The sequence below is a fragment of the Rhinopithecus roxellana genome, chromosome 4 (genome assembly GCF_007565055.1).
Source record: "Rhinopithecus roxellana isolate Shanxi Qingling chromosome 4, ASM756505v1, whole genome shotgun sequence".
NCBI classification, from domain to species: domain Eukaryota; kingdom Metazoa; phylum Chordata; class Mammalia; order Primates; family Cercopithecidae; genus Rhinopithecus; species Rhinopithecus roxellana.
In genome coordinates, this window is record NC_044552.1 from 9,344,468 (window position 1) to 9,370,649 (window position 26,182).

The window sequence follows — 26,182 nt, forward strand, 5'->3', positions numbered from 1 at the left end:
CGCCACCAAGCCCGGGTAGTTTTTTGTATTTTTTAGTAGAGACAGGGTTTCACTGTGTTAGCCAGGATGGTCTCGATCTCCTGACCTCGTGATTCGCCTGTCTCGGCCTCCCGAAGTGCTGGCATTACAGGCTTGAGCCTCCGCGCCCGGCCTCCATTTGTAGAGAACATTTTATTAGACACGCAGACCATTTCTCTCCCATGTCTTCGCTCCTCATGCAAAGTGATATTGGAAGCCCGCTCAGTGATGAAGCTGGATAAAAGTCTAGGTCCTGGGCCAGTCATTCGGTTGCATACTCATATTTGGTGTGTTGGTGGTGGGGGGTGGGCAGGGCCCCGGCGTAGAGGGGACTGAGATCCACAAATAGTTAAGATGCAATGGAGGAGGCGCTGCAAGAGGAGCGTGGATAAAGTGGGGGCAGGGGAGCTGCTTCTGCAGGAGTGTAAAGCAGCTGAGGCTTTTCAACTGGATCTTAAAGAGAACTGATGAGATGAGAACGAGCAGCAAAGATAAAGAGTATTCCAAGGCCGGGCGCGGTGGCTCAGGCCTGTAATTCCAGCACTTTGGGAGGCCGAGGCGGGCGGATCACGAGGTCAGGAGATCGAGACTACCCTGGCTAACACGGTGAAACCCCGTCTCTACCAAAAATACAAAAAATTATCTGGGCGTGGTGGCGAGTGAGTGCCTGTAGTCCCAGCTACTCGGGAGGCTGAGGCAGGAGAATGGCGTGAACCCAGGAGGCGGAGCTTGCAGTGAGCCGAGATCATGCCACTGCACTCCAGCCTGGGGGACAGAAGGAGACTCTGTCTCAAAAATAATAATAATAATAATAATAATGAGTATTCCAGAACAAGAAGACAGCATGAACAAGGTTGTGGAGGCCATCTGGCTTCAGACCAGTCTAAAGTGAGAAGGCTGGCGAGGTAGGAGGCTTTAGTCACAGAATGCTGCTTCCTGGTACAAGACTACAGACAGGTGACATTGCTAAGAAGAATTATACCCGAGGGAACCTCTGCAACCACATACCTAATTTATTCCTCCATCCCTCCCTCCCTCTTTCCCTCCCTACCTTCCTTCTTTTTCTTTCTTCCTCTTCCTTCTTCCTTTCTTTCTTTCTTTCCTTCTTTTTCTTTTCTTTTTTTTTTTTTGAGATGGGGTCTCACTCTGTCACCAAGACTGGAGTGCAATGTCATAACCACCCCTCACTGCAGCCTCAACCTCCCATGCTCAAGTGATCCTCCTGCCTCAGCCTCCTAAGTAGCTGGGATTACAGGCATGCGCCTCCAAGCCCGGCTAACTTTTATATTTTTTGTAGAGATGGAATTTCACTATGTTACCCAGGCTGGTCTCAAGCAATCCTCTGATCCTCCTGCCTTGGCCTCCCAGTGTTGGGATTACAGGCATAAACCATCACGCCCCCCCTCACATACCTGATTTCTAACAAAAAATTAGACCTTACACTTTCAAAACCAAATGTAAGTGGGTTTTGTTTTTTGTTTTAGTTGCACAAAGAATTTTTAGAATAGTAACATTAAAACCTCAAAAATCAATACCTGAGAAGTTCATCTGTTGTCTCTCTCTACATTTAATGAGTTTCTATGATGTGCCGGGTATAGTTTGCATACTTTCTGATCCTTCAACAGTCCTACAAAGAGATATTTTATCCCCAGGATATAGATGAAGACTCAGGCTCAGTGAAATGAGTTAAAGTTAAAGAGAGATGAGGGCCGGGCGCAGTGGTTCACGCCTGTAATCCCAGCACTCTGGGAGGCTGAGGTGGGCAGATCACCTGAGGTTAGGATTCGAGACCAGCCTGACCAACATGGAGAAACACCGTCTTTACTAAAAAGGGAAAAATTAGCCAGGCGTGGTGGCACATGCCTGTAATCCCAGCTACTCGGGAGGCTGAGGCAGGAGAATCACTCGAACTTGGTAGGCAGAGGTTGCGGTGAGCTGAGATCGCACCATTGCACTCCAGCCTGGGCAACAAGGATGAAATTCCATCTCAAAAAAAATAAAAATAAAAAAGAGAGAGAGATGGTGAGCTGTAGAGACAGGCTTTAAATTCAGGCCTGTTTGTTTCTAAACCCCACCAGTGAGTGTGAGCTGCCATCTAACTCTAATAGAGAGTCAACAAGTCTTTAGACTATTTTTCCAACCCATTCACCAGTCCACTTAAATCTTAATTGATGTCATTCTAATTGATGTCATCTGACTATACTCCAGTGGGGCCAAAACTTTATTTTTTTCTTTCTCATCAATCTACTTTTAGCTTCCTCAGTATAAAATTAAGATAGGTCCCCATAGGAAGAAACACTATTTTTTGGTTTTAAAAAGGAAATTGCTACCTGAAGGAGCAACAGAATATTAAAACAGGGTCACATCTCTGGTTATTCCTCTGAGATCCCAGAAGATGGTGTAATTGGCAAAGCAAAACTATTCATATACATTAACATTATTATGTAAGCCATTTTCGATGGTAATATATATGGATATATAAAATGCATATAAATCCATTAAACTACATATTGGGGCAATTTCTGATCTGGGGAAATTACAATCTTTTTATAAACTCAATAAAATGTCAAAATCATTAGCAGTCCTCAGTTGTGCTGTGTCACTTTATGACTTTCAGCAACTAAACCTGTTATTCCAGAACAAAACATAGATGCCATCAGATCTATCAGGGTTTATATTTAAGGTGTCATGGGTATGAATTCAGGAAAGAATAAAGAGAGTCCCTGACTTATAAGAGTTCAACTTAGGGCCGGGCGCGGTGGCTCAAGCCTGTAATCCCAGCACTTTGGGAGGCCGAGACGGGCGGATCACGAGGTCAGGAGATCGAGACCATCCTGACTAACACGGTGAAACCTCATCTCTACTAAAAAATACAAAAACTAGCCGGGCGAGGTGGCGGGCGCCTGTAGTCCCAGCTACTCGGGAGGCTGAGGCAGGAGAATGGCGTAAATCCGGGAGGCAGAGCTTGCAGTGAGCTGAGATCCGGCCACTGCACTCCAGCCCGGGCGACAGAGTGAGACTCCGCTTCAAAAAAAAAAAAAAAAAAAAAGAGTTCAACTTATACATATATATATATATATATATATATATTTTTGAGATGGAATCTCGCTCTTGTTGCCCAGGCTGGAATGCAATGGTGTGATCTCAGCTCACTGTAACCTCCACCTCTGAGGTTCAAGCTATTCTCCTGCCTCAGCCTCCCAAGTAGGTGGGATTACAGGTGCCTGCCACCATGCTCGGCTAATTTTGCCTTTTTAGTAGAGACGGGGTTTCACCATGTTGGCCAGGCTGGTCTTGAACTCCTGACGTCAGGTGATCTGCCCGCCTCAGCAGCCCAAAGTGCTGGGATTACAGGCATGAGCCACCACATGCGGCCTCAACTTATAATTTTTTTACTTTATGATGTGAGAAAGCAATGGGCATTTAAGTAGAAACCATACTTTGACTTTTGAATGTTGGTTTTTTCCCAGGCTAACGAGGCGCGGTGGATCATGATGCTGGCAGCGGCAGGCAGCCCCAGCTCCTGGTCAGCTACAAGATCACAAGGGTAAACAACCGATACTGTACTCTACACTGTACTGTATTCAAGAAATCACATGACATAGACACCACTTTATTATGAAATAGGCTTTGTGTAAGATGATTTTGCCTGACGGTAGGCTAACAATGTAAGTGTTCTGAGCATGTTTAAGGGAGGCTAGGCTAAGCTAGGATGTTTGGTAGATTAGGTACATTAAATGCATTTTCTTTTCTTTCTTTTTTTTGTTTTGGTTTGGTTTGGGTTTTTTTTTTGTGACAGAATCTCCCTCTGTTGCCCAGACTGGAGTGCAGTGGTGCGATCTCGGCTCAATGCAACCTCCGCCTCCCGGGTTCAAGCGATTCTCCTGCCTCAGCCTCCTGAGTAGCTGGGATTACAGGCACCCGCCACCACGCCTGGCTAATTTTTGTATTTTTAGTAGAGACTGGGGTTTCACCATGTTGGCCAGGATGGTCTCGAACTCCTGACCTCTAGTGATACGCCTGCCTCAGCCTCCCAAAGTGCTGGGATTACAGGTGTGAGCCACTCCAAGTGGCCATTAAATGCATTTTTGATTTATGGTATTTTCAACTTGCAATGAGCTGGCAAGGAGGAAGAAGAAAGTAAGAATAAGAGTGTGAGCCACAGAATTCCCGAAGAACAAACTCAGTGATCAGTGAAGAGGGTAGACAAAGATCAGATCACTTGCAGGATAAACTCTTCTTTTCTCATTCTAGGGAAGTGATAAAACTAATGCCATTGTTTTCTTGATCATCTACCTATTTAAAAAATGAAGTCTGTCAGGCCATTTACCACCTTCCTAAGAAACTGTGTTTCCCTTAGAAGAACTCACAGGTGGCCGGGCATGGTGGCTCACGCCTGTAATCCTAGCACTTTGGGAGGCCGAGGTGGGAGGATCACCAGGTCAGGAGTTCGAGACCAGCCTGGTCAACATGGTGAAACCCCGTCGTCTCTAATAAAAAGGCAAAAATTAGCCAGGTGTGGTGGTGGGCACCTGTAGTCCCAGCTACTTGGGAGGCTGAGGCAGAAGAATCACTTGAACTCAGGAAGTGGAGGTTGCAGTGAGCTGAGATCACACCACTGCACTCCAGCCTGAGTGACAGAGTGAGACTCCATCTCAAAAAAAAAAAAAAAAGAACTCACAGGTGTCCCAACTCTCTGATTTCCTTTTCTAGAAGTTGACAAAAATCGGTATTTCTGGCAGATATAAAAAACAAAGATTGCTTAAGCAGAGCTAATAGTAAAAATCCCCACATTTTCCTCCCCCTCAAGTCTGTCCATTCACCCAGCGTCTCAGAAGTTCTGTGTGCACGATTGGTTTGGGGAATAGCAATTCCGTCTGCACGCAGTAAGACCCCAGCCACATCCCTGGGGATAAAGGATGAGTTCCCAAGACCACCTTGATTCGGATCTGCCCTTCTCTGCTCTCAAAGCTGCATCTCTCAAGGTCTTGGCACCTGGAACCTCGGCATTGCGTTTTTACATATAGAGGGACTTACGGGATATACCAGCCTCAAACAGTGACAAACAGTCAGGCCAGTATGGACTCTACCGCAAATAGAAATACAATGAGCCACCCACTTTAGGGCTCAGGGGAAGATGCCCGCCATGGCATATCAACAGGGCCAGTCCACAGGCTGGCTCCAGGGGAAAAACAAATTGGAAGCAGGGAGGGTCTGTCTTCCGGGCCCTCAATCACCTGCCAGGTATCTTCCTTTCTCTATTCCTTCCCCTTTGGACACCTTGGCACTCCTTCTTCCTCCCACCCCCAGCAAAGCCTGCTCCCAGGAAAGGCTGTTTTTGCATTCATTCCTATTTTAATATGAGTTTGAAACAAACTCCCACGGAGTTATATGCAATATATTGCTTTGTAGCAAGTGAAACAGAAATCACTGGTCAGTTTTGAAATGTGTAAAATCCAAGGCACACATGACCAATGGAATAAACTCACTGAATGTCCCTATCACAGGCAAAGCCATCCAACCCGGAGGATCCAACTCAGGAGGAAAGTGGGAGGTGGATGAATTTGCATCTTGGGCCTATAAATGGAAATCATCCACAGCTGAATCAGACAAGAAACTAAAAGGCATGCCATCTTATTGTGGACCAGATTAAGGGTAAAAGACAGAAATGGGGAGAGGAAAAAAGGAGGGCAGGAAGTCCTAATTTCACAACAGCTAGTGAGGCTTCTTGGACATCTTTAAAGTCATATGTGAACTCCCTTTCTGTAACACTGTTCTCCTCATGGGCACCTTCACCTGAGCAGGCCATGCAGAGAGTCTTATCCTCTGAGAGGCCTCCAGAGGACCTGCTGCTTCTTAAGGGACCTCTTAGGTATAGGGGAAGGACCATGTTTTTGTTTGTGTTTTTGAGACGGAGTCTAGCTCTGTCCCCCAGGCTAGAGTACAGTGGCACAATCTCGACTCATTGCAACCTCCACCTCCCAGGTTCAAGTGATTCTCCTGCCTCAGCCTCCTGAGTAGCTGGGATTACAGGCGTGCACCACCACACCTGGTTAATTTTTGCATTTTTAGTAGAGACGGGGTTTCACCATGTTGGCCAGACTGGCCTCGAACTTCTGACCTCAGGTGATCCACCTGCCTCAGATTCCCAAAGTGCTGGGATTGCAGGCATGAGCCACTGTGCCTGGCCCCATGTTGTGCTTTGCTTGGTTATTTATTTATCCATGTTTTGAGAGAGTCTCACTCCGTTGACCAGTCTGAGTATAGTGGTGCTACTGCAGCTCACTGTACCCTCAACCTCATGGGCTCAAGCAATCCTCCTGCTTCAGCTTCTCCAGTAGCTGAGACTATAGGTTCATGCCACCATGCCTGGCTATTTTTTTATTTTTTTTGTAAAGACAAGGTCTCTGTGTTGCCCAAGCAAAGCTTGAGACTCCATCTTAAAAAAAAAAAAAAGAGCAGCACGGAATCTGGCAGATACCAGGGGAAGACATAGCAAGCAGAAGCCACAGGGTGGAGGAGCCCATAAACCAGGGGAGGCGCTGAAGCACAGGCAAGAATTTCAAATAAAGTAAAAGAAGCAGGCAAAGCAAAACGAGCAGAGGTGGAGACTCTGTGACATGAGGATGGCCAACATCTCAGTGCCGCTAGGGCAGCAGAGCCTGACCACTGCACCAGCAATGAGGATGCAAGGTCCACCGCCCCTGCCTGTGGTCACAGCCACAGGCCATATGCAGAAGTGATATTTCAAATCGAGTTAAATAAAATACACTCTTTTTTCTTTTTGAGACAGAGTCTTGCTCTGTTGCCCAGGCTGAAGTACTGTGGCATGATTTCGACTCACCACAACCTCTGCCTCCCGGTTCCCTAGATTGCTGAAGCGATTCTCCTGCTTCAGCCTCCCGAATAGCTCACGTTACAGGCACAAGCTACCATGCCTGGCTAATTTTTTGTATTTTTAGTAGAATTGGGGTTTCACCTTGTCGGCCAGGCTGGTCTCAAACTTCTGATCTCAAGCGATCTGCCCGCCTCGGCTCCCCAAAGTGCTAGGATTACAGGTGTGAGCCACCCCACCCGGCATAAAATACATTCTTTAAATTCATATCATTTGCTTCTTTTTACTTCTTTTAATGTGGCTCCTGGAAAATCTAACATTTGATTTTAGATCTATGGCTCCCATTGTAGCATTTCTGTTGGGCAGTGCTGTTCTCCCTTCTCATGAGACCACTTCAGCTGTTAGATGTTTTTCTGGACTAGTTACTTTATTTTTTTAATTTCTTTTCTTTTTTTTTTTTTTTTTTTTTTTTTTTGAGGCGGAGTCTCGCTCTGTCGCCCGGACTGGAGTGCAGTGGCCGGATCTCAGCTCACTGCAAGCTCCGCCTCCCAGGTTCACGCCATTCTCCTGCCTCTCAGCCTCCCGAGTAGCTGGGACTACAGGCGCCCGCCACCTCGCCCGGCTAGTTTTTTTGTATTTTTAGTAGAGACGGGGTTTCACCGTGTTAGCCAGGATGGTCTCGATCTCCTGACCTCGTGATCCGCCCGTCTCGGCCTCCCAAAGTGCTGGGATTACAGGCTTGAGCCACCGCGCCCGGCCTCTTTTTTTTTTTTTTTGAGACAGAGTCTTGCTCTGTTGCCCAGGCTGGAGTGCAGTGGCCAGATCTCGGCTCACTGCAAGCTTCGCCTCCTGGGTTTATGCCATTCTCCTGCCTCAGCCTCCCGAGTGGCTGGGACTACAGACGCCCGCCACCTCGCCCAGCTAGTTTTTTGTATTTTTTAGTAGAGACGGGGTTTCACCGTGTTAGCCAGGATGGTCTCGATCTCCTGACCTCGTGATCCACCCGTCTCGGCCTCCCAAAGTGCTGGGATGCCAGGCTTGAGTCACCACGCCCGTCCAATTTCTATTTTTAAGATGGAGTCTCACTGTGTCACCCAGGCTGGAGTGATTCTGCCTCCCAGGTTGAAGTGATTCTCCTGCCTCAGCCTCCCGAGTAGCTGGGATTACAGGCAACGTGCCACCACGCCAGGCTAATTTTTGTATTTTTAGTAGAGACAGGGTTTCACCATGTTGGCCAGGCTGGTCTTGAACTCCTGACTTCAGGTGATCCACCTGGCTTGGCCTCCCAAAGTGCTGGGATTACAGGGGTGAGCCACAGCACCTGGCCTGGACTAGTTACTTTGGAGAATCCTAATCATAATCCCTCAATCACTACAATCAGTTGGAACAATATCAAAATGTCCCTTGCACCCCCTGCCAACGACAACAAAAAAAGAGAAATCGCAACATATACCACATCAACCAGAAGGACTCTTACAATGGACAATGGCTCATTTCGCCACATAGTAGGAGTAATAATTAAACAAGACAACCCTTAGGTTTCTAATTCCCTAACCTCTTGCATTCAGCCCTGCCTCGGGTCATGAAAGAATTGGCAAGGCTTGCCCGATATGGTGGCTCACGAGGCTGAGGCAGGAGAATCGCTTGAGCCTAGGAGTTCAAGACCAGCGCTGGCAACACAGCAGGACCTCATCTCTACAAAAGTTAAAATTAGCCAGGCACGGGGACACGGGCCTGTAGTCCCAGCCTCTTGGAAGGCTTGAGCCTGGGAGGTAAAGACCAGCACGGGCTGGGTGCTGTGGCTCACGCCTGTAATCCCACCACTTTGGGAGGTTGAGGCTGTGAGCTGTGATTGTGCCACTGCACTCCAGCCTGGATGACAGAGTGAGATCCAAAAAAAAAGAAAGAAGAAAGAAAAATTCCAAAAATGAAAGAGTTGGTAGGGCTGATCAGGGTCCTCAGGCAGTGATCCTCCACACACATAACATAGAAATGATTTCAGGGGCTAACTTTTAAGTTTCTGAAAAACATTAATTGGTGCATTTGTTTTCTATTGCTTTGCCAATCTGTTACTGCTAACACGGGGAGTAAAAATCCAGCTCCAATAGATACATCGAGTTGAGAAGTCAAGGGGGGTTTCCCTTAAGTTTCTGTTCAGTCAGCTGATGAGGATCACGGACTCAGAGCGGGAAGGGACTCGGAGGCCGTCCAGTCCAATCCTTGAGCTGTCCTCAGCAGCACTTCCCCAGCCCTGCTTCCCTTGGCTTTGCTCACCACTGAGGAAGCTGCCCGTTCTATTCCGAGCTCCACGTGTTCTCATCTCCCACCCGCTGGCCCTAGATTCTACTTTCAAAATGACAGAGTTGGTCTAATTTCTCTTTCCTGAGCAAATCTTTTAATTAAGTGAAGACACCGATCCCTCTTCAAGTCTTTTTCAAATCAATTATCCTGTTTCTTTGTCTTGGTCTTCTCTTAAAAAAAAAGGGGGGGGCGGTGGGGATTGGCCTTTTTACCTCCCTGGCTGCTCTCTTGGGAACTGCTGTGCCAGTGTCTCCCAGTACAGTAGGGTGGCCAGACCTGAAGAGACTACATCCTACTCCAAGCACGTGGGAGAGAAGTGGGGCTTTCACTTCCCTTACTCTGGACACTACAATTCTATTTAAACAGCTCTGTGCTTTCCCCATGACTTTCCTGAGCCCTAATTTCTTTTGATCACTACACTTCCCCTTCTGGCTCTAAGAAAATCACAGATTTAAAGAGAATTCTAAGCCTATGAAGCTTTGTATGCCAATATCTAAAACAAGCACCTGCAATGGTTTGCACTCCTGGCTGTACATGAGAATCACTCAGAAGCTGTACAAATATCAATAGTTAGGTCTTGCCCCAAGGAGGGAAACAGGCCCTGGCTTAGGTATTTTTAGAAGCCCCAGATGATCATAATGTGCATCCAGGGTTGAACCAGCAATCCAAAGAAACCATGACTGTGATCTTCATATGGATTCCAGTTACTTTTTCCTTTGAACTGCGAGTATGAATTCTTATTTTGAACTGAACTAGCAGAACTAAATTGGTTCACTGTAAACAACTTGAGATTATTCAAAAATCATTTGGAACTTGGACCAAAGGAGAGATGGAGTTGATTTAGCAACAATCGAGACCTAATTGAAAGTCAACCTAAAAAGAACATCAGGCTTAGGAGACCTGGTTTATAATTGGTGCATATGCTTACTTACTAGCTGTGGGATCTGAGCACATCATGTAATCACACTGAAGTTTCTTCATCTATAAAATGGAGGCACTGGTCTAGAAATCTTTTTTTTTTTTTGACACATAATCTCCCTCTGTCACCCAGGCTGCAGTGCAATGACGTGATCTCGGCTCACCGAAACCTCTACTTCCCAGGTTCAAGTGATTCTACTGCCTCAGCCTCCTGAGAAGCTGGGATTACAGGCATGCGCCACCACACCTGGCTAATTTTTGGTATTTTTAGTAGAGATGGGGTTTCACCGTGTTGGCCAGTCTGGTCTTGAACTCCTGACCTTGTGATCCACCCGCCTCGGCCTCCCAAAGTGCTGGGATTACTGGTGTGAGCCACCGCGCCCAGCCTAGAAATCTTTAAGGTGCACTAAGGGTTTTTTTTTTAACTTCTTGAAAAAAAATAGAGACAATGTCTCACTATGTTGCCCAGGTTGGTCTCAAACTCCTGGCTTCAAGAGATCCTCCTGCCTCAGCCTTCCAAAGCACTGGGATTACAGGCGTGAGCCACTATGCCTGGCCATGCTTTAAACTTTTGATTCAAGACCAGAAAAGAGCTTGCAAATAAAAAAATTAAAAGTTGTATCTTGCTCCCATTTCGAAAGGATGGGAGCTTCAACAGAGACAAAAATATTATTGAAATGTTCAAATTGTCATTCAAATTTTATTTATAATACTTATTCCTGATTTTAAATGCATTACGCTTAAAGGAGAATAAGGTTTATTTATTTGTTTATTTAGAGACAGAGTCTTGATCTGTCACCCAGGCTGAAGTGCAGTGGCACAATCTTGGCTCAGTGCAACCTCTGCCTCTTGGGTTCAAGCGATTCTCCTGTCTCAGCCTCTCCAGTAGCTGGGACTACAGGCATGCACCACCACGCCTGGCTAATTTTTTTAGTATTCTCAGTAGATACATGGTTTCACCGTGTTGGTCAGGCTGCTCTCAAACTCCTGACCTCAAGTGATCTACCTGCCTCTGCCTCCCAGAGTGCTGGGATTACAGGCTTGAGCCACCGTGCTCGGCCACGTTTTTATTTATATGGCCAGTGTTCCTTGAATCTTTTGTCCTGTGAACAGAGCAGTTCACAAGAGTGGGTGATAAAACACATCTCCATTTTACCATTTTACAGATGAAAGGCTTTTTTTTAATTTGACATTTAAAACTGTAAAGAAGTTTGTTCCATTTTTTCCATTCTTTTCAAAGCAACTTATTCAGTATTGACCATGCAGTGTTTTTCATAAAAATAAAAGTTAAGAGACGTACATACCGGGAATCCTGTTGAGTGTTACCCAGAAATGTTCGTCGGGGCTGTAGGTGTCCTTGGACCAGGAGAGTAAGTCAAGTGCGAGCTGGTCTTGGAGAACAAAGTTAGCAAAGTCCCTTGTGAGAGCTACGTAGGCCGTGCCAAAGTAAATCACCATGTCATGAGGAGGAGGAGTTTTTAATTTTGTTGTTTTAATCACATAGGAATTTTTGTGGTCTAACAGTTCTTGGTGGACGTATTTAGTCCGTCCAACAGCATGGTCAGGAGGCAGCACCCCTGGGGTGATATTTCTCCCTTTAAATCTCTTCAGATACTGAACTATTTCCCTGTTGGTTTTCAGGGGAAAGTCTTGCCCGCAGGTGTTGATGACGTACTTCCAGGGAACCTCAGAGGCCACAAGGTCTTCCAGGCAGTTCAGGTCAGCCTGGAGCCTGGAGATCCCCCCATAGACGACTGACTCCTTCTTGGAAGCCAGAAAAGCATTTGGGAAGCAGCCGAGTAACTGTTTCACTGCACCTTTAAAGGCATCCGTCGCCTTCTGATCCAGGTGCACACAGTACACATTCTGGGGCATATAAATCGCCCTGAAGAGCCTCTCAAAAGTGCCAAAGTCTTTGTGGATTGTCACTGTGTAAGCTAAAGGGAACCCAGCCTCTTCTTCAGAGAGTGTTTCTGTTACATAGTGGCTTCGAACCATGTACTCATAGCAGGTAGCTTCATCAAGGGTAGTTTTCAATGCATTTTCTGTTGGGTCAAAAACTTTCCCCTCAAAAATCTGATGACAGGCTTCTGCTAACAGTGAAGCATTGGACAGAGCTGCCCTCAGAAAACGTTTATTCTCCCATAACTCAGTATTGTAAACAAATACAAAAATCAGGGCAGAAATAAGAGATACGCTAAAAAGACAGTGCTTCCAAGAGCCCATCATTCACAACCAGGAAATGAGTAAAATATCTCTCTCTTAAGATAGGATCAGAGTGTAGATATATTTAACTTACATTTTCTCCACGTTGCGAAATCATCTTCTTGATGGCTGAAGCTCTGGTCTGGCTATTCCCTGTCCCTTCAGTTCACGGTTCTAGTCCTTTTTCTTTCTTCTTTCCCTCTTCATTTACCACTAGGTTGCATTTTCACTTTTCTCTGACACATTTCTGAAGTGGCTCCTTTGCATTTGGCTTGCCTGTTCTCCCGCTAACCTGCAACCTGTGTCTACACAAAAACAAATGTCCTCAGAGCGGTGCGGATTCCAGGGAGTCCACCTGTTCCCACCGTGAAATCGCAAGTGGATGAGGTGACCATTCTGCAAGTCATCGGCTCTAAGACCTTAACCTCAGCCTCTTCTCCCGGCCAGAGTCTAGTAACTGTGTCCCCTCCCCTGCTTCCTGTTAATCATTGTGTTCAACAGCCTGAGTTTGTTTGCTTAAACTGCGCTGCCAAGTTAAGAGCTTCAGTTTAAAGCATGTGAATACTGCCTGGAGATATAGTCTGTCAATAAATATGTAGTGCTTTAAAAAAATTCCTTAACCCTGTCTTTTTCCACAGCCACACCTGGTTCTCCCCATTGGCTGGGTATGCTATACGGCATGGTATATGACTGGCTATTGGGCTAAATTCTTTCCAGGGCTCAATTTTGTCTGCTGCTGGGTAAAGTCCTTTAAAAGGCACATTAATTAGCAAGCTTACCTTCCCACTTAACTTACTGCACAAAGTGACTGTGGCACTCTGATGAATAAAGGCTAACTTCTTTATTAAAACAACAAAATAACTAACAGCCCATCAGCACCCAAAATTGCATAGAGGCTAACATCAGTGAATTTCAAGTTTATTTTGCCCTGGTCCACATAGGATGCAGACAGAGAACCCTGATGCTTAGAGGAAGGAGAGAGAAAAGCATCTCAGTTTTGAATGTTCCTGAACTTTAGGAGAGAGGCTCTTACGTCCAGATTTACAAATGCTTTAAAGGAGGTGTAAAAAATGAGAATAATTTTACCACCATAGATCGATTGTGAGAATAAAATGAGATAACATATAGAGTCCATCACCGTGTCCAGGAACAGATTGGGGTGGTAAATAAGCAGCGAAATTGTACCAGAGTAAACAAGAAGCTCGTTCACACACACACGCACACACACATATGCATACACACACACACAGGCATACACACGTACCCCTCATCCCACATTCATACTTCTAGTAAATGACACAATTACCACCTCTCCTTTAAAATCTTCTTATTCTTCCCTTACTCCCTCCTCTGTGAGCCCATGCCAATCAGATTATACATCTAAAACAGCAGCGAGGCAGGGTGCGGTGGCTCAAGCCTGTAATCCCAGTACTTTGGGAGGCCGAGATGGGCGGATCACGAGGTCAGGAGATCGAGACCATCCTGGCTGACATGGTGAAACCCCGTCTCTACTAAAAAACACAAAAAATTAGGGCGTGCTGGCGGGCGTCTGTAGTCCCATCTACTCGGGAGACTGAGGCAGGAGAATGGCGTGAACCCGGGAGGCGGAGCTTGCAGTGAGCTGAGATCTGCCCACTGCACTCCAGCCTGGGCGACAGAGCGAGACTCCGTCTCAAAAAAAATAAATAAATAAAAAATAAAAAATAAATAAATAAAACAGCAGCGATGAGTTTTGTGTGATGTGGTAGTCAGCTGCACCCAGTGTGAAAGCATGTTCCATTCGCGCCAAGCTCACGTATTCCTCGTGTTTCTAGCTCCTAGCATTGTCTGTATGTAGTAGACATCAACTTTTAATTTTATTTTATTTTATTTTATTTTATTTTATTTTATTTATTTATTGAAACAGAGCTTCACTCTCGTTGCCAAGGCTGGAGCGCAATGGCGCTTTCTTGGTTCACTGCAACCTCCGCCTCCCAGGTTCAAGCGATTCCCCTGCCTCAGCCTCCCAGGTAGCTGGGATTACAGACACCTGCCATCATGCCCAGCTAATTTTTGTATTTTTAGTAGAGACAGGGTTTCACCATTTTTGGGCAGGCTGGTCTCAAACTCCTGACCTCAGGTGATCCACCCGCCTCGGCCTCCCAAAGTGCTGGGATTACAGGTGTGAGCCACCTGCTCAGCCATCAATCAACTATTTATTGATTGAATGCTCAAGTTTTCATGTCCCTGTTTCCCTGATCACATTAGTGAGAAATTCCAGGTAATACTGATTCGTCAGAGACATATATTTGTATCTAAGAATGTGGTGCAGCCAACATACCTAATTTTTCTAATTAATTAATTTACTCTTTCAAAGAGGTGGGGGGTCTTACTGTGTTGCCCAGGCTGGTCTTGAACTCCTCAAGCTATCCTCCTACCTCAGCCTCCCAAAGCTTTAGGATGACAGCTGTGAGCCACTGCACCCGGCTCATTTTCTTAATCACAAAGACAACATGATATTGTAGATAGTTTCTAAACACAGTGTTTCCACATCCTGTACTTTCATTTACCTCTTGCCTACAGGACATACACATTTTTATTTTATCAAGAACACAGGAGAGGCTGGGTGGAGTGGCTCACGCCTGTAATCTCAGCACTTTTAGGAGGCCAAGGCAGGAGGAGCTCTTGAGACCAGGAGTTTGAGACCAGCCTAAGCAACACAGCCAGGCCCCATTTCTAATTAAAAAAAAGAATGCAGGAAGATGCAAGCTTAAATCCTGCATTTTGCACGTACTATTATACCATAACATTTTCCATAGTGCTTCCTGGTGTGCCTCAGGTATTATCTTCACAATCGCTACTTTAGAATCTGGAGTTATTCTTGTTGGTTTTTCCGCTATCCCAGCTAACAGCGAACACATTGAGATGGCGGCTAAACCCATTTCACAGCATCAGGAACACAGGAAATGATGACAAGAAAGGATACAGGGAAAATTCTCTAGAACTCAGTGAGTCAGTTTTCAGTTGCTTCTGGAATCAGATTCTACAGCGTGACTCAGGAACACCCAGTCGTGCCCATAGGGCCCCCAAAATAGAATTTAATCAACCCAAATATCTATTTTCTTAACTATCTTTCATACATCTATCCAGAATTCGTTTGAACAAATCACTTCTTCAATACAGTATGCATACAAAATCAATCTTTTCTGAAATGACTAAAATTTCTCTAATTTTGGCCGGGCGCGGTGGCTCAAGCCTGTAATCCCAGCACTTTGGGAGGCCGAGACGGGCGGATCACGAGGTCAGGAGATCGAGACCATCCTGGCTAATACGGTGAAACCCCGTCTCTACTAAAAAATACAAAAAACCAGCCGGGCGACGAGGCGGGCGCCTGTAGTCCCAGCTGCTCGGGAGGCTGAGACAGGAGAATGGCGTCAACCCGGGAGGCGGAGCTTGTAGTGAGCTGAGAGCCGGCCACTGCACTCCAGCCTGGGTGGCAGAGCAAGACTCCGTCTCAAAAAAAAAAAAAAAAAAAAAAAAAATTTCTCTAATTTTTAGTTGACTTTTAATGTCTCTTTAGACCCTGTCCATATCAAATGAAATTGACTATAGGAATGATTAAATGAAAATGTCAATGCTGAATTATGCTTATCTAAACTAGTCAAGTAAGTTTTACCATGTTTTCTCCCAATTTATCCAGACAATTACATCAGGTCTTTCTTTCTTTGACTCTCACCTCGTTCTTGGCCTAGTTCTATCCCTCCAGACATTGCAGGCATAGAAGCATCTTGAATCATTTGCCTGCTCTTCGAATTTACAACTCACTTGATTTAGTTGCAAGGTAACAAACACTTGTATTTTGTGCTCTGCTGCAAGTACAAGCAAAGTTCATACATCTTTACTTGTACCTTATCTGAAATGCTATGAGGGTTCCTTGATTTTGAGCTCTGGAGCACTTATGATTCTGTAAAATAGTATCTTTGACAATGCTAGACATTTAAAAAATAATTAATATGAATCTATTTCCTTTTTAATCAAGCCAGTGCTAGCTGGTGCATTTCTTTTTGGTAGGCATATGGGACACGCTGGTCTTCCTGACCCTGCAGCTTTCCCAGTGCCCTTGTACAATCTATCACTAATCACTCTCCTCAATTCTGGGCCCTAGGCTCTTGCATTTGTGTGATATAATGCGAGGAGATGGTAATCAGGGAGTGACCAAAAAGAGTAGAGATTGTTCATCCCAGCTTGAACTTCGGATCAAAATTAATACTCCCAAATTCTAAGTTGGAGGCACTGATCAGGTGGGATAGAGAGTTCTGAACAAATGGGGAACCAGCAAAGACTTGTAGTTTGGTTGCTCAGTAACTGGCAGGGTGTATATTACGTTCAATCTCTAATTGCTTATTTCTCCATAACACATACTCTTATAAATTCTCACTCCAGGATATAAACTAATTTTTATTGCACTAAGATACTGCATTTAGAGTTTAATCTCAATAACTGATTGCAGAAAGAGAAGCAGAAAAAAAGGGGTTCCTTTCCACAGACAAGAATCCCATCATCCTCACCTTAATTATTCATGGACCATATGAGGCCCAAAGCGCTTTTCACATATTCATTTTACCATGACATCACCTGCGTGCCCAAATTAGAAACCGGGGGTGGAGGGGGGGGGCAGTGGAAACTTTCTCAATGTTTATGAAAGCCTGATGCCGTCTCAGAGGATGAACAGCTTGGAATAAACTGGGTTTTTTTTTTTTTTTGAGACGGAGTCTCGCTCTGTCGCCCAGGCTGGAGTGCAGTGGTGCGATCTCGGCTCACCGCAAGCTCCACCTCCCAGGTTCACGCCATTCTCCTGCCTCAGCCTCCCAAAGTAGCTGGGACTACAGGCGCTCACTACCACGACCAGCTAATGTTTTTGTATTTTTAGTAGAGACGGTGTTTCACCATGTTAGCCAGGACAGTCTCAATCTCCGGACCTCGTGATCCGCCCGCCTCGGCCTCCCAAAGTGCTAGGATGACAGGCCTGAGCCAACGCGCCCAGCCTTGGTTTTTCAAGTCTAAAGTCAAGACAACAGCAATCTCCAGGTCTTGCTGGGAGGATTCTGGAGGTAGGGCACCTAACATGCTCAGCTCAGGGCTTGTAAAGAAGTCAGAGCTAATTCCAGACCTGGATGGAAAGCTGTGGGTAAGAAGAGGCTACGAGGGGGAAATGAAGTGGGTTGTGACCGTTTAACAAAAAATAGCTGGGAAAAAATGTAATAGGAAAATATAAGAGAAAGCTGGTCCTTGGTCCTTTTTTTTTTTTTTTTTTCTTTTGAGACGGATTTCGCTCTTGTTTCCCAGTCTGGAGTGTAATGATACCATCTAGGCTCACTGAAGCCTCCGCCTCCCGAGCTTAAGCAATTCTCCTGCCTCAGCCTCCTGAGCAGCTGGAATTACAGGCATGCACCACCACACCTGGCTAATTTTTGTATTTTCTCTTTAGTAGAGATGGGGGTTTCACCATGCTGGTAGGCTGGTCTCGAACTCCTGATCTCAGGTGATCCACCTGACTCGGCCTCCCAAAGTGCTGGGATTACAGTCATGAGCTACACCGTGCCTGGCCGAAAGCTGGTCTTTTCAATCCAGTCAATTAAATAACTTTGAGGCAATGCAAGGCTGAGGAAAGTTAAATAGCAGCTCAGTTACTAGGCAGAGTTCAGGCCTTAAAGGTACTTTCCACCTGCAGTTTGCACATGAAAAGATGTCTGACAACTCCAGGCTTTCCAAGCCAGGGGCTAGGGGAGAAGCCAGAGAACCTCATACGTTTTAGCAGTCTAATTTCACTGTTGCAGACAGTTACCCCGGAGTTGAGGACTGAGTGTTTTCTCTAAGTTGGATATTATGAGAAGCTAGAACAGCAGCCCCATCTCGGTGCCCCAGGCTTTATGTGTTGTTTTCACCTTTCTGGAGTTTTGCTCTTACCCTCCCGCTCTCTATCGCTCAGAAAGTCCTTGATAGGATTTTGAAGTTACAGGAACCAAAAATCACTGCCATAGGTAGAATACTTCCACAAGGGAGACCTCAAGCTTCTGATCACTAAGAATAATTACATGAAAGAATGTAGCCTCCCTTCTTCCAATGATTGCAATATGCTGTGCAATCAGAACAGAGTGCAAAGAAACAAATCCTTTACGCTGTAGGGTCCCCAGGGCCTGGGATTACAGTCTCCCTATTTCTTCTGGAAAACCACAGCCTACAGGTAACTACCCTCTATTTGGCCAATCTGCTACCAGGTGCGGAAAGACTCTCTTTACAAGCGACGACTCTCAAAGGCCTACATTTAAAAACAATGAAAACAGAAAAGTAGCTTTGAGTTTGGCAAAACCTGAATTTACTTAGTAGACCTGTCTTTAATATCAGAAGATGAGTTTTCATAGAATGGCAATATGGATCTACTACTCTTCTACATGGCCCAGAGCTTCATTTTCAATTTTACCTATTATCAAATGAAGTCCATACCTCACAGGAATGTTTCAAAAGAACTAATTAAATAAAATACATTTTAGGCTGGGTACGGTGGCTCACGCCTGTAATCCCAGCACTTTAGGAGGCCGAGGCAGGTGGATCACAGGGAGTCAGGAGTTTGAGACCAGCCTGGCCAACATGATGGAACATTTTGTATCTCTACTAAAGATACAAAAACTAGCCGGGCTTGGTGGCTCATGCCTGTAGTCCTGCTACTCAGGAGGCTGAGGCAGGACCCAGGAGGTTGGGGTTGCAGTAAGCCGAGATGGCACCACCGTACCCTTGCCTGGGTGACAGAGTGAGACTATGTCTCAAAAAAAAAAAAAAAAAAAAAAAATTTAAATGCCAGACAGTGCCAAGTACCTTGTCAAATTCTGGAAACATTTTCTTGCCTGAAGGGAACAGAGAAACAGAAACCATTAAGTCTGAAGTGAGCGTTGTCCTTTCCTACAAAGTTAAAAGTTGTAACTGAGATATAGAAGGATACTCATGATTTAAAGAGACAGATGGAAAATCCTAGTGCCCAGTAGGCCCATCACGTAATGAAACAACATACAAATATGCTATTCTTTGAAAAAAGACCTTTGGAAACAGAAATCTCATGACCAAATGACTCATTCAACATTTTTTGGTGTACTTACTTTATGCCCGGCATTGTGCTAGGTTCTGGAAATATAAAACATCCATGCAGCCCATGCGAGTACCAGTCTATTGAACCTTAAACTGCCGTCAGCAATTTAACAGAGGTAACCCGGGAAGACCAGCTCCCTGCAGTTTCCTCCCTCCACCAGTTTCCCAGCACGCTGACCTCCACCTACCTATCTCAGTTCCCAGGAGGATAAGATTGCTCAGAAGCGTCCAGCAGTGAACACAGTAAGCCTGTTTAAGATAAACGCAGTTTTAACCCTAGTGTTTTAAGTGGAGTAACAAAGGCTGGAATGTGAAAGAGGGAAGGTCTGTTTGCTTTCAGTCCCACCCCCAAGGCCTGCCCTGAGAGTCTCAGAGACAGAACTACGGAGAGCCTGTCTGGAGTCTGGATTTCTTAAACTGCTGGATACCAGGTGCTACCTGACACTAGCTCACCCCATGCCTCCAGAATCCTGGAGGGCTTTGAGTTGATCACTTTCCACTCCAGGAATGTTATAAGAAGAAACTCCTCAGAAAGGTAACTGCCCTGGGTGTAATTGGGTTTTTCACGAGGACACTCCAAGATAGACCTCAGGATAATTATTTGGGTGTTTTCCTAAGACTACCCTCCATTTTGCCGCCTTAGAGGCTGCTTTTTCAGAGGGGAAGTTTTGGATTCCCTCATAGACCCCTGTGTTTAAGGTTCCATCCTTACGTTTAGTTATTGGTGGGAAATTTTATAGTCTCTGCCCCAGGGTAACCCCTAACAGATTTAGATATGTGTTCTGCTCAAATGCGCCCCTCACTGAGGAAGGGAAATCCTAAGGTGGCAGCAGAATTTAGTAAAAAATGCCCTGGGCATTTTCAGAAGGCACGTTCTCTCTTCTCTAATGCAAGCTGTTTATCTTGAGCAAGTCACTTCCTCTCTCTGAACCTCTGGCTTTTCCCAGGCCAGGCAAACAGGCTCTTTACATACCCTTTCAGGAATGAACTGATTCCTGTCCCAGGGAACAAGCTAGGCATACCGTGTACTTAGCCATGTCCCTCTCTTCTGCCAAACACTTTGCAGTTAGAAGCAGCTTATAAAATTTAGTGGGGATAAAGCAGGGCATGGTGGTGTGCACCTGCAGTTTCAGCTACTAGGGAGGCTGAGGCGGGAGGGTTGTTTGAGCCCAGGAATTCTGAGACCAGCCTGGGCAACCTAGTGAGACATCAACTTAAAACAAAAATAAAAGAAAAAATCCAACGGAGTTAAAAAAAAAATTTTTTTTTTTGCAGTCATAAGGCCGGGATAAACTGAAGAAATAGCAAATGAACTTTTTTTTTTTTTTTTTCTTTTTGTGACAGAGCCTTGCTCTGTCACCCAGTGCAGTGTCACAATCTCGGCTCACTGCAACCTCTGTCTCCTGGTTCAAGCAATTCTCCTGCCTCAGCCTCCCAAGCAGCTGGGACTACAGGCACCCGCCACTATGCCCGGTTAAATTTTGTATTTTTAGTACAGAAAGGGTTTCACCATGTTGACCAGGATGATCTTGAACTCCTGGACTCAAGTGACCCACCCCCCTCAGCCTCCCAAAGTGCTCGGATTACAGGCGTGAGCCACCACACCTGGCCCAAATCAACGATTATTTTTCTTTTCTTTTATTTATTATTTATTTATTTATTTATTTATTTATTTATTTATTTGAGACAGAGTCTCGCTCTGTCGCCCAGGCTGGAGTGCAGTGGCCAGATCTCAGCTCACTGCAACCATTCTCCTGCCTCAGCCTCCCGAGTAGCTGGGACTACAGGCACCCGCCACCTCGCCTGGCTAGTTTTTTGTATTTTTTTTTAGTAGAGACGGGGTTTCACCGTGTTAGCCAGGATGGTCTCGCTCTCCTGACCTCGTGATCCGCCCGTCTCGGCCTCCCAAAGTGCTGGGATTACAGGCTTGAGCCACCGCGCCCGGCCTATTTATTTTTTGAGATCGAGTTTCGCTCTTGTTGCCCAGGCTGGAGTGCAATGGCACGATCTCGGCTCACTGCAATCTCCGCCTCCCAGGTTCAAGCAATTCTCCTGTCTCAGCCTCCAAGTAGCTGGGATTACAGGCATGTACCACCACACTCAGCTAATTTTTTGTATTTTTAGTAGAGACAGGGTTTCTCCATGTTGGTCAGGCTGGTCTTGAACTCCCGACCTCAGGTGATCCACCCACCTTGGCCTCCCAAAGTGCTGGGATTACAGGTGTGAGCCAACGCACCTGGCCTCTTTTTCTTTTCTTTTCTCTTTTTTTTTTTTTTTTTTTTGAGACGGAGTCTTGCTCTGTTGCCCAGGCTGGAATGCAGTGGTGCGATATCAGCTCACTGGAACCTCCGCCTCCCGGGTTGAAGCAATTCTCTATCTCAGCCTCCCGAGTAGCTGGGATTACAGGCACCTGCCATCACGCCTGGCTAATTTTTTGTATTTTTAGTAGAGACAGGGTTTCACCATGTTGGCCAGGCTGATCTCAAACTCCTGACCTCAAGTGATCTACCTGGTCTCCCAAAGTGCTGGGATTACAGGCATGAGCCACCCCGCCTGGCCAAATCAACAATTCTTGAAATGACCTATTTTGAAAACACTAAAAGAAGCCCAACTCTTTTAACGGAATTTTTTTTAGAGTTTTAGGATTATGAGAAATTTTACTTTCTTCTTCATATTTTTTTCCTATTTTCCATGTTTTCTAAAATGGTCATGAATTTTTTTTTTTTCTAATTGGAAAGGAACCATTTTAATGGTCATGCCTGGTTATCTTCTCCTTCATCTTACACTGCACCACGTGTGTGGGGCCCAGATGTACAATTCAGCTTCCTCATGAACGCATGACTCATCATTTCTTCATGGCCTGTCATTCTGTACTATTTGCAAAAGTATTAAAAATAGAGACCAGTCCATGGGAATTTTGCTGGAGAGGTAAATAAAATGCTCCACATAATTCTATGCCTTTTACCAACAAAGGAATAAAATCATCAAATATCCAAGTATACATCAGTATTTTGCAAACCCAGAGTCTGGTGATGAAGGTCGGGAAAAAAGGATGACTATTCTGAAGATTCAGGACTGGATCTACTTATTGGGAAAGAACCAGTTAAGTCGAATCATTGCAGCAGGGGGCAATTTTTTCCTTGAGAAATAAGCTAACAGTATATTTAGTGACACATAGAAGCATAATTTATTTTATTAATTAATTCATTGATTCATTCATTCATTCATTGAGATGGAGTCTTGCCATGCCACCCAGGCTGGAGTGCAGTGCTGCAATCTTGGCTCACTGTAGCCTCCACCTCCCAAGTTCAAGCAATCTTCCTGTCTTGGCCTCCTGAGTAGCTGGGATTCAGTGCCACCACACCCAGCTGATTTTTGTATTTTTAGTAGAGACAGGGTTTCACCATGTGGGCCAGGCTGGTCTCAAACTCCTGACCTCAAGTGATCCTCCCACCTCAGCCTCCCAAAGTGCTGGGATTACAGGCATGAGCCACTGTGCCCGGCCAGAAGTATAATTTATTTTATATTAATTCATTGAAACAGATATGCAAAGCAGTCAACAGGATATTCATTAAGTCTAGAAACATAGGTGGGTATACATAACTTCATCAAGACCATTTTCAATGTGTAACACACATGTGCACATTCACACACACAGTTTAGACTTTATGTAGATTGGAAATCAAGTTCCACATACCTGGAATCCTACTGAGTGTCACCCACAAATGCTCCTCAGGAGAGGAGGTGTCTTTTGACCACTCAAGTAAATCAATGGCCCTCTGGTTTTGAAGAACAAGATTAGCAAATTCCCTTGTAAGGGCCACATAGGCAGAGCCAAAGTGAATTGTCAGATGGTGGGGAGGAGGCATTTTTCTCATCCAAGTCCACAGCATGAAGGAAAACAAACTGTATCTCTGCTCCAAGTGCATGTATTTGGTCCTTCTGATAATATGAGGAGGAGGCAGCACCCTGGGGGTGATATTTTTCCTTTTCAGTCCCCTCAATACTGAACTATTTCCCTGTTGGTTTTCGGGGGGAATTCTTGCCCGCAGGTGTTGACGACATACTTCCAGGGAACCTCAGAGGCCACAAGGTCGTTCAGGCAATGCAGATCAGCTGGAGCCTGGAGATCCCCGTGTAGACCACAGACTCCCTCTTAGAAGTCACAAAGACGTTTGGGAAGCAGCTCAGTAGCTTTCTTCCAGTGTCTTTGAAAGCGACTGGGGCCTTCTGATCCACACGAACACAGTAGATGTTCTGGGGAGTGTAGATGGCCCTGAAGAGCCTTTCAAATGTATCAAAGTCTTTTTGGATGGCCATGACATAGGCCAATGGGAACTCGGCTTCGTCTTCGGACAGAGGTTCCATTATGTAGTGATTTCGGATCAAGTATTGCTGGCAAGTTACATTTCTCAATGGCGTCACTGGTATATTTTCATTGAAGAACATTTTCTTGCCTGTCACAATCATGCCACACACTTCTGCAAGGACTGAAGAGTTTGAGGTTTTCCCTTGTGGAAGGTGTTTTTGCAGGACTAAATGGTTGGTATGCAGGAATAAAAGAGTTACGGACATGGCCATAGCCCTAGGACCACCTCAAATGCCTTCACCTTCATTTTTCCTGTGGCCTCTTCTCAGTTCATCACTCACCTCATTTTATGCCATTGCTGAAGTCAGTCTGCAGTTCCCTGCCCAGACTTGAGAAATCTGCTCTAGCAACTTATTTTCAGCAAGAAGGGCAATATGACCATTTACTTAAAAGAAGGAGGATCAACCACAAGTCGGTAACTCTTCTCTTATATTGAAAAACAATCAGGTGACTCTTTGAACATGAGCCAGTGGGGCCAGCTGACCACTTCGCAAAAGCCAGGCACATTTGGGCCCCTCTGTCTAAGTCAACCACAAATTAAGACCCTAGCAAATCGGCCACAACTGCTGGCTCAGGGTGTTTTCCCACGTAGAGTAAGGGTGGAATGTGTGTTCATTTGGCACCTCTTTTCCCCATACAGAGCCACCATCACCATCACTGACGTCACCTTTGAATGCAAGGGACACTATATTTCTTCAATTTCAGGCAATCACAGTTGTCCTGAGGTAGGTCACCATTTACGTGGACAACACCCAGAACTCCTCAATAGTGGGGTCTCTTTACCTAAAAATAAAGATCAAGAATTTATAGTATTTCAGCATTGGAAGGAATCTTGCAGATTTTTCCCACCAACTTATTCAGGATACTGACACTGAACTCTAATGACTACTCTATCACACCTTGTCTCCATGTTCTCACTGATGGCCTGAGAGGTAAGCATTGACATTATATCCACTTTGCACATGAAGAAATTAAACCCAGATATATGCTAGCTTGCCTGATATCCAGTAATTAGTTAAGGGTAGCATGGGGTTTTGAAACCTAACTCCTCCTCTTCTTTTTTTCTTAGAGATGGGGTCTGGGTCTGTGCCCAGGCCGCAGTGCAATGGCACAATCATGGCTCACTGCAACATCAACTTCCTGGATTCAAACCATCCTCCTGCCTCAGTCTCCTGAGTAGCTGGGACTCCAGGTGCCAGCCACATTGCTTGGCTAATTAAAATAAGTTGTTTTTTTTTTCTTTTCTTTTTCTTTTTTCTTTCTTTTTTTTTTTTTTGAGACAGAGTTTCGCTGTTGTTGCCCAGGTTGGAGTGCAATGGTGCGATCTCAGTTCATTGCAACCTCTGCCTCCCAGGTTCAAGCAATTTCCTGCCTCAGCCTCCCGAGTAGCTGGAATTATACTCAACCACCACCATGCCCGGCTAATTTTTGTATTTTTAGTACAGAAGTGGTTTCACCATGTTGGCCAGGCTGGTCTTGAACTCCTGACCTCAGGAGATCCACCCGCCTCGGCCTCCCAAAGTGCTGGGATTACAGGAGTGAGCCACTGGGCCTGGACTTAAAATTTTTTTTTGTAGAGACAGGGTCTCACTATGTTGCCCAGGCTGGTCTTGAACTCCTAGGCTCAAAGAACCCTCCTTCCTTAACCTCCCAAAGGGATTATAAGCATGAGCCACTGTGCCTTGCTGCAAGCTTGTCTCTTCTGACTGCGTAGGCCATCTACCTGGAATATTCTCTCCCCCTGCCTTGTCTTGAGTTCCTACTCATCTTTCAGGTCCCTATGTGACACTGCTTCCCTGGTGACCTTCCTTGCTCTTCCAAGTTAGGGTTAGAAGCCCTTCACCTGCCCTAATAAAACCTTGTACTCCTACAATTGCTTGTTTGTTTGCTCTACCTCTAGTCCGTGGAGGACTATTTATTTTTAAAACAAAAAATTAATATTTTATTTTTTAATGTATGATTTACAGGTAATAAGTATACATATTTATGGGGTGCAGCATGGTGTTCCAATACATGTATACCTTGTGTAATGATCAAATCATGGTAATTAGCATATCCATCACTTTAGACATTTATTGTTTCTTTGTTATCAGAACATTCGAAAACTGCTCTTCCAGGTATTTTGAAATATACAATGCATTGTCATTAACTGTAATCCTCCTCCTATGCAATAGAACTTCAGAGCTTATTCTTCCTCTCTAACTATAGCTTGGCACCTGTTGACCAATCTCTCATCACCCCCCTGCTCCTTTCCCTTCCCACTCTCTGGTAACCACTGTGTTCTATTCTCTACTTCTATGATAACAACTTTCTAGATTCCACATGAGTGAGATCATGCAATATTTGTCTCTCTGTGCCTGGTTTATTTCACTCAACATAATGTCCCATGGAGAACTATTTCTGTCTACTGGTCACTG

The 26,182-nt window shown here is 45.2% G+C and overlaps 1 protein-coding gene and 1 pseudogene across 3 annotated transcripts in view; both read right to left on the bottom strand.

The window, feature by feature from the left end:
- LOC104671974 (glucosaminyl (N-acetyl) transferase 2 (I blood group)) overlaps positions 1–19,635 on the bottom strand; it is a 108,417-nt gene extending 88,782 nt beyond the window's left edge. Inside the window, exons 1-2 of one of the 3 annotated variants that reach the window (XM_030929507.1) lie at positions 19,585–19,635; positions 11,377–12,582 (exon numbers count right to left, since the gene is read on the bottom strand). In XM_030929507.1, coding sequence (XP_030785367.1) covers positions 11,377–12,301 — 925 coding nt within the window. In that variant the 5' untranslated portion in view covers positions 12,302–12,582; positions 19,585–19,635. Of the gene's footprint in view, positions 1–11,376; positions 12,865–19,407; positions 19,523–19,584 lie in introns of those variants that run through there. The other 2 variants (XM_030929508.1, XM_030929506.1) reach the window with 2 other exon arrangements.
- Positions 19,636–23,055: 3,420 nt separating this feature from the next.
- Positions 23,056–23,977, bottom strand: LOC104671979 (annotated as a pseudogene).
- Positions 23,978–26,182: the final 2,205 nt, after the last annotated feature.